Source organism: Carassius auratus, unplaced genomic scaffold (genome assembly GCF_003368295.1).
Source record: "Carassius auratus strain Wakin unplaced genomic scaffold, ASM336829v1 scaf_tig00033549, whole genome shotgun sequence".
Taxonomy (NCBI): Eukaryota; Metazoa; Chordata; class Actinopteri; order Cypriniformes; family Cyprinidae; genus Carassius; species Carassius auratus.
In genome coordinates this window covers 53,960-62,974 of record NW_020526088.1, presented here as the reverse complement: position 1 = coordinate 62,974, position 9,015 = coordinate 53,960, and the positions used below count along the sequence as shown (strand labels likewise).

The following is a 9,015-nucleotide window of genomic DNA, read 5'->3' as shown; positions in this document are numbered from 1 at the left end:
GTCCCTCTCTAAAAATAATAAGTTACTCTTATATTTGTTATATTTGACTCTATCTTTTTTTTTTCATTAATTACACAAGTAATGTTCTATATTGATTTTATTATACTTTACCATAATACTTTTTCTCATTCAGTATAAACTACTTGAATGATTACAGAAAAGTGCCTCGTACAAGAAAACACAACATTACAAACGTCATTGTAATGTTGATTCAACATTTATTTAGATTATTCCTTTTAGGAGATAATGTTAATTTGAATTAAAAAAAAAAAAAAAAAAAAACGCAACTCATGGATGGATGCTGACACGCATGTAAAAAAAAAAAAAAACCTTATAATAATAATAATTATAATTCTGAAATACTAGTCTTATCTACCCAAGTTTTTTGTGCTAATGAAAAACAACAAACCAGAAAAAAAAAGTATTTACATTTTACCAGATTTGTTTAGTAAATCAGCCTTGACCTATGATGTGTGAAATATATTCAGTGAGCATCCAGTCAGAATGTCCTAAAGGTGGAGACTCAACAGAAACACAAATAAAAAGAGGGATGAAGAAGAGAGAGCAGAAGGGGAAAATCACACCCTTGTCATATCTGACCATCACAGGTATCTGGTCATTGGTCTTTATAAAACAAGATGGAGGAACTCTCTTATCTGTTCTTACTTTTGGGTGAGTAAAAATGACACGCATCAATCAAATCATGTACAATTATAGATGCTGTTTAACTATTTGTTTATGGAAATATTTTAATAATCAAATGCAAAATAATATTGATTTATCCCAGAAAGCAATATAAATATTTTGTTTTTGTAACAGGTGTCTTTTCCATTCAGGGGAGTTCAGAAAACTTGGAAGGTAAAAAAGTAGTAACTAAAGTCCCATTAGTTAACATGCATTAACATTAACCAAAAAACAACTTATAGTATTTATTAATCTCTGTTAATGTTGGTAATAAAATACAACTGCTTATAGTTAGTTTGTGTAAGTGTAGATCCATTACAAATATTACCTTTAGATTTGAATGTAGGAGGAAATAGAAATTGAGTGTTTTCATTTGGAATTTAACATTTAAAAGCAAATGGAATGTACAGAAACTTCACACATTTGAGTCTTGACCCTCAGTTTTTCTAAATGTTTTTAGAGAATTTGGCATTGAAAGGAACGGCTGTACAGTCGAGCACATTTTACACTTCTGGAGCTGCACAGGCCATCGACGGCATCAAATACTCTCCTTCAGGTACACCCACTCCAGACGAAACCCATACATACTGCTCCATCACATCAAAGGAGCTCAACCCATGGTGGAGGCTGGACCTGCTGGATTCTTACAACATTTCCAACGTGACCGTCACAAACAGAGGTGACGGCTGGCTGGAGCAAACGACTGGAGTAGAGATCCGCATCGGAAACTCTCTGGAAAACAACGGAAACAACAATCCCAGGTGAAGTTATGAAAACAGTTATGATCGTGTCAGGAGAACTGGATTTGATCAGGTCAGCTGATTGTGTCGTGGTTTCTCTCTTTCTCTCTGTAGATGTGGTGTCACTTCACTTGTCCCATTAGGAAGTTCTGTCAGTTTCTCTTGCGGTGGAATGGAAGGTCGTTATGTGAACATGTACCTTCCTAACATCCAGATGTGGCTCACGCTGTGTGAGGTGGAGGTTTATGGAACAGGTAAAATAGGTTAGAAAATAGGTCCATTGTTCATTGTCAATAACAGAGAGATGTATAAAGCACAGCTCACAACGATGTCACTTTCAAGCCCAGCATCTTTCTGCTGGTTGAATTTGCATGATCAACTTGAACATGCAGTGAAATCCGAGATTAGAGCGAAATAAGAGATATTGTAAGAGCGAAAAAGTGCTTTCAACATGAAATCCAATTACATTATACATTAATAATTGAACGTGTCATCCTTTGAGTGCAGTAATTAAAAAAATAATAATAATTATATATATATATATATATATATATATATATATATATATATATATATATATATATATAATTTTTTTTTTTTTTTTTTTTTTTAATCTAGACTCTTGTGAAGACTTCATATGACCCAGAACCTGTGAGTAGATGATGCCTACCCTGCAAGGACTCCAGAAACAAAATAATGACATTTTCAATGGGTTAAAATGCACACAGAGTTTGCTTGAATGCATATCTGGTAATTGTAAATATTATAATGTGAATTAGATTTCAACTGTTACAAGCTCCTATAAAGACTATAAAGGTTTTGTTACAGAAAAAAAAACATGCATTTTCTGTAAACCTGCTTTTAAACAATATGTGTTGTGAAATGTGTTATACAAATAAATGTGAATTAAACTGAATGAGCCATTGTTGTCTCCAAGGGACTGTTAAAAGTTTCATAGGGGGCTTATACACAGTGTGCTTGTTCATAACAAAATAAATGAAGTATAGCCTACGTTTACAGTAATATATATGATGTACAGTTTACAGTACCATTTCAAGACACAGGCACACAGCACAGTCACAATGACAACACAAAATCTACTGTCAACATTAGATTGACACCATTACCAAAATGTAGCGTGTATACTTTGCTGATCACTGATTGGACGGAGAGGTTTGTGACTACCTGCATCACTGAACTTGTGACACAAACACAACAGAACAAAAAGTGTCTGTTTCATTCTCTGTTGAGGAAGTACAGATGTTCCTCTCGTTGATAACAGGAGCGGATCCAGCGAGAGCTTGATGGGGCCACGCAGAAGGAAAATGTTTTTCAGGAGTTTCGGCAATAGAAAGACATTTGAATAATCCCACCCACTCTAAAGCGATACTACGCTGCAGTGGAAAAACAAACCGAGCCAAGCCGTACAGTGAAGTAGTGAACCATGCTGAGGTGAGTCATACCATGCAGTGGAAAAGCACCATAAATTATGTTGTAATGTCATTGGGCGATGATGTCATTATGTGATGCAAAATTGCGTCATTGTGTAGAATTCACAATGAGATTATTCAAATTCCAAAATGACGACAACATATTATTTGAAATATGATAATTTTAGATATGTTTTGAAAAATAATGTAAACATTTAAATATATTTGTAAATGTACTATAAATACAAAAATAATTATAATGATATTTTTATATTTAAATTCAACATATTCAACATATTTTTTAACATATATTGTATGTAGTAAAACGACACATTCTGAACAGTCTAGTAATAGTTTTAAGCATTAGTTTGTTTGTTGTTGTATGTCACACTCGAAGAAAAGTCCATAAAAATTGTCAAAATGTACTGTGCTAATATGAAATAATTTTCTTTATTGATTTTTCACAGGCATTTTAGCTGTATTTTAAATAATGCTTTTCATTTTGTGTAGGGTAAAAGGACATTTCTGTATACTTCACAAATGTTGTCTTGGAAGAAAATTTGCTTAGTTTTTCCATTTTTCTACAGATCTTTCCTAAATGAACAACAATTATTTGTACACACTGCCAGGCAGATTCCAGTCATTATAATTCAATTCAATTTAATTCAAGCTTATTTGCATAGTGCTTTTTTCGATACAAATCATGCAAAGCAACTTTACAGAAAATGAAGTTTCAACAATATTTAGTTGTAGCTTAACAGTGGTGACTGTCAGTTTACATTTTCGGAAAAAATCAGTTAAAGACGTAGTCAACCAGACAATAAACACTATTAACAGCAATTATTATATGATGCAATCAAACTTTTAGCAATATTTATTAGTTCTGTATGTTGTTTCAGGGTTAGCATCATCTGAGGTCCTCTGAGTGGTTGGCATCATCTCTTCTCAGGTGTTCTGGATCCAGACTGGAGCTTGTGGCAAAACAGAGAAACACAGGAGCTAAAACATTTAGGGCCTTATAGGTAAGTAATGATAATTTGTAATTGATACAAAACTTAATAGGTAGCCAGTGCAGAGACTGTAAAATTGGGGTAAAATTATCATATTTTCTTGAACTAGTAAGGGCTGTAGCCACTGCATTTAGGACTACCTGTAGCTTGTTTATTGACGAAGCAGGACAACCACCTAGAAGTGCATTACAATAGTATACTGAAAATAGCAGAGGACCTAGGACAGATCCTTGTGGCACTCCATATTTTACTGGTGATAAAGATGTCTCCCAATTTAGACAGATAGGATCTAAACCATCTTAAAGACTTCCCTTGAATACCATTTTTACATTTTTGTAATCGATCTACAAGTATGTCATGATCTATGGTGTCAAACGCAGCAATATGATCAAATAAAACTAGCAGCAGACTTGATTTGAGGCAATAAGCAAGTCATTTGTAATTTTAGTAATTTAAAGTGCCATTTTTGTGCTATGGTGGGGCCTGAAACCTAATTTTAACAAGTACCATTTCTTTGCTATGGTGTGGCCTGAAACCTGACTGAATTTCTTCAAACAGATCATTTTTTTTGCAGGAAAGCGTGGTGTTGGTGCATTGGATAAGACACATGCCTTTGGTTTGAGAGACCAGGGTTCGAATCCATTGTGAGACACAAATGTGTCCCTGAACAAGACACTTAACCCCTAGTTGTTCCAGAGGAGTGCGACCTCTGACATATATAGCAATTGTAAGTCACTTTGGATAAAAGCGTCAGCTAAATGTTTATTAAGTGTTTTTTGTTCTATCGCTGTCATTCTGTTGCACTGCGGAAGCTTCTGTCACAAAAACAAATTCAACGTATGCGTAAACATACCTGGCAATAAAGGTCATTCTGATTCAGATATTTCCAAACATGTTAACTAGTGAGCTGCAAATATGGCTTGACCCCAAAAAAATTCTTACAAAAGGTTTCTCAGTGGTTTACAGTAGTATCAGATGTACTTAAAAACATACTAAAAGTTTACCAACGTTTGACTCCAAGAAATGCCCCATTTTCAAAATGGCGGCCGTCAGGTCCTTAAAATTACCATTACTCCTTTGTATTCCTCCTAGATCAGGAATACTGGTACCTGATACAGGTTTTGGCCATGTAATATTATAATTAGCATATTTGCATGATAGATAATTGATTACAAGTATATATCAAAGCAATTTAATTATATTTCTCCATTATCATATAATTTTTTGCCTAGTGTTGGTGGTTTCTGTGGTTCAAAACCATTCTTTTGATTCCAATAAAGAACAAATTCATTAGAACTGGGTGATACTGTAAAATTAACCACTTTTATGTAAAATGATTGTTAAAATGAGAGACCATTGTAGAGGGTTTACACACAGGCCTCTGTTCGGGCTAATTCAGATTTGTTTAAGATCAGAGTTATACAACTCCAATTTAAGTACATTTTGGGTGCAATAACTTTTACATTAAATGTCAAGTTTGTGTTTTAACTAAAAAAAAAAAAATTGTCAGTCTCTCAACTGGCAAAAAGAGTACGAGTGTTATTTAAGTTACTGTTTCAGGTTTGAGAAGAAATTCTGTCTAGCTGTGGCTAGTTTCACATTAAAAGCATGAAAGCTCTCTTTATAGATGCTATAGTGAATTTCAAGTTTCATCTTCCTCCACATTCGCTCGTCTTTTCTGCATTGTCTTTTCATAGTCTGAACTCCTGTTGATCTTCTCCAAACTGATTTCTGTCTGTTTGTTTTCTTACTGACTATTATTGGAGCAATATCATCAATAACATTCTTAACTTTTGAGTTGAAGGAATCAAGGAGAATATCAACAGAGTCTGCAGAAATGCTTGGTGTTAAAGATATAGCCTCCATAAATAGTACACTTGTGTTCTCGTTAATGCATCTCCTTCTGACAGAGACAGATCCATATTCATTTGTAGCAGGCATCCAAATATCAAAGAAAATACAGAAGTGATCAGATAGTGCTATGTCCTTAGTAACAATGGATGAAATGTTTAGACCCCTACTGATGATTAAGTCTAGATTGTGTCCACCTTTGTGTGTGGGTCTATGCACATGCTGAGTCAAGTCAAAAGTGTTTAGAACCGTTATCATTTCTTGTGTACTTTTGTTTTCTGCATTATCTATGTGAATATTAATATCCCCTGCAATAGCAGGTCAGTAAAGTGTCAACGTGGGAACCACACTGCAGCTTGTATCTAGATGGCCCTTCCATAGTGTTCAACATGCCCACAAGTGTGTTAACAGCTGCTGAAAAGTCCTCAAATCCCTGTGCATCACCTGGTCGAATAGCTGGAGCATTAAGGATTGCTCTAAGCTCGCTCTGAATTAACTGTCTTTGTTGACCGTATCTCTGTTCAAGAGCCTGCATGGCACTGGTGTAAGGATATGGGCTGTTGACATACCTCCTAGCTACCTGGTAAGCAGCAGGCAGATGTAGGTGATCCAAATGTTAAATGTCTGTGTGGGCCAAGGACGCTGACCAACCCTTTCTTGAGCATCAGGAAATCACTTTCTTTCACTGAGGAAAATACTGCCAGCCTTGGTTTTGGTATGCCATATCTGAGGATGGGCAGGCTGAGCAGCTGTAGGGGGCCATGAGTCTGCCCGTCGGAGTTCAGAAAGCAGTCTTTGAGGTTTCGGCCCTGGCAGAGAAGATACACGAGCTATATTACTTGGCTGCATGCTTGATTGTGGGCGCTGCTGCATAGGGGGCTCATGATAGAGTGTTTCCTCATAGTGTGGAGATGATGCTACAGTCATGGAAGGCTGTAATCCCATGTTACTGAGTTCAGTCTGAGGAATGCTCTTATAATGTGCATAAACAGGAGATCTAGATGTGAAGGATGCTTGTCTAGCACTGTCCATTCTGATCTGAAGCTCTCTCATCTCCCTGCTTAAATCTGCCCACCGTGCCTCCAAGTGGTGCAGGTTTCCACCTTCAAAGTCTCTGTCCAAGGGAGGAGGAGTAATATAGCCCTTATAAGGGTCCTGGCTTACATTAGGTATTCCTTGAGTGCCATCTGCTGGTGATGGATGAGCTTGCATCAGAGATGGATAATCAAGCACATAATCCTCCAAGTAGGTGGGTACCCGCCGGATACAACTTAGACCAGGATCTGGTACTTGTTCTCCCTCATAGTACTCTCTGGATGTAGCCATAGCGCAGCTGATGTCCCGATCCGGCTCCAAGGACCAATTTGTGGGATATTCTGTGCGCAGTTGGGTGGTTGGAACTCAGCTGGCCTATTTCTCCGGTTAGAAAGAACTGTAGCTACTCCAGAGTGAACATGTCAAGTCTGAATGTTTATTTGTGTGAATATGCACAAAATGTGGTTTCTGTCAGAGAACAAATGAAGATGATAAATATACATGTTATAATATGAAATGAGAAATGACAGATGCAAAGATAAAACAATATACTGTATGCTATAGGAACTCTATATAGAACTAATTGTCTGATGCAATAGTAAACAAAATAAACAAGAGTTTATTTTCACATATGAACAGTAAATTCTCATTGTAATAATTATTAAAATGCTGGTCAGAGACTAAAAACATATTTACATTGACACACATGACAAGCAATGCTCTTATACAAATAATTAAGCATCTTTTTGTTTGCAAATAAACAAATAAATTTGTTATATATGTGAGGATTACAGCTATGGTACTTATATCGATGCAATAATAATAATAATAATAATATCGAGGTAAAATAAACTGAATTACGCTATAACACACTCTGAAACACATCTACTATGATAATAAATATTATTACTTACGGAGTTATAAACGCACAGCAATACCACACAAAAAAAGTTTATTTACACTATGACATCGTCCAGATAATTTGGCAACAGAAAGAAACGTCACACAATCATCAACCAATGGCAGCTGGATCTCTGAACAGGCCATTGATTTCAATCCAGGATTCACACAACCGTCATCAGCATGTTCCTCAACCAATGTTCAGACTAACCCATGGTGGAGGGTGGATCTGAGTTCTGTGTACAGAGTAAGTAGTGTCGTAATCACAAACAGACTAGACTGCTGTCCTGAACGAATAAATGGAGCGGAGATTCGCATCGGAAACTCTCTGGAGAACAACGGCAACAACAATCCCATGTGAGATCCTCTTTCAGTGGCTTAAAATCCTTAAAAATCCCTGAAAACACATATAAAGAAAGATAAGAAGTCTAAATAATGTTTTCTTTGATTCTCTTTAGATGCACTGTGATTTCTAGCATTCCAGCTGGTGTTTCCTCCACCTACATATGTAACGATATGGAGGGTCGATACGTGAATCTGATCATTCCTGGAGATTCAAGGATTCTTACCCTGTGTGAGCTACTTTTTTACTTTTTAAGATATTCTCATTTTATTAAAGTGGTTTTTAATATAGTTCCAAATAAATGAGCCAGCTGCTGATTGTTAAAGTCATCATCACGTCACTGCAGCTCTCTTTACTCCTGAGACAGGATACACATTCACATTGACTGGACCAGCCTGAATTAAAAGATTTTATGATGCTATTTGAGCACATCAGAACATTTATGGGACAGTTTATGTGTACGGTCTACTGTCCATGTCCAGAAAGATAAGAAAAACATCATCAAAGTAGTCCGTGTGACAGATAGAATATTCTGAAGCATCGAAAATACATTTTGGTCCAAAAATAGCAAAAACTACGACTTTATTCAGCATTGTCTTCTCTTTTGGATGGACTGCTTTGATGATGTTTTTCTTCCCTTTCTGGACATGGACAGTAGACCGTACACAGCTTCAATGGAGGGACTGAGAGCTCTTGGACTAAATCTAAAATATCTTAAACTGTGTTCTGAAGATGAACGGGGGTCTCACGGGTTTGGAACGACATGAGGGTGAGTTATTAATGACATCATTTTCCCTTTTTGATGAACTAACCCTTTAACTGTTCTGCCTGAACAAGGTACATTATTGGAATGTTACTCTTTAAATTGTCTGAATATGAGAGAGTAATTACTGACTTTATTCCAAAAGCTTGTCACTGAATCTTTGCTGTGATGTAAGTTTTTAAGAGTCGGCTGCTGAATAAATCCTGAAAAGTTTGGTTTGGAAAGTTACCATTATATGTGTATTCATTATATTCTTTAC

General features: G+C 36.1%; 1 protein-coding gene across 1 annotated transcript; it reads left to right on the top strand.

The window, feature by feature from the left end:
- Positions 1 to 550: 550 nt before the first annotated feature.
- LOC113081268 (uncharacterized) lies at positions 551 to 8,298 on the top strand. Its single transcript, XM_026253341.1, has 5 exons — positions 551 to 608; positions 1,145 to 1,445; positions 1,539 to 1,678; positions 7,728 to 8,007; positions 8,109 to 8,298. The coding sequence occupies exons 1-5, from the start codon at positions 551 to 553 to the stop codon at positions 8,296 to 8,298; spliced, it is 969 nt and encodes a 322-aa protein (XP_026109126.1).
- Positions 8,299 to 9,015: the final 717 nt, after the last annotated feature.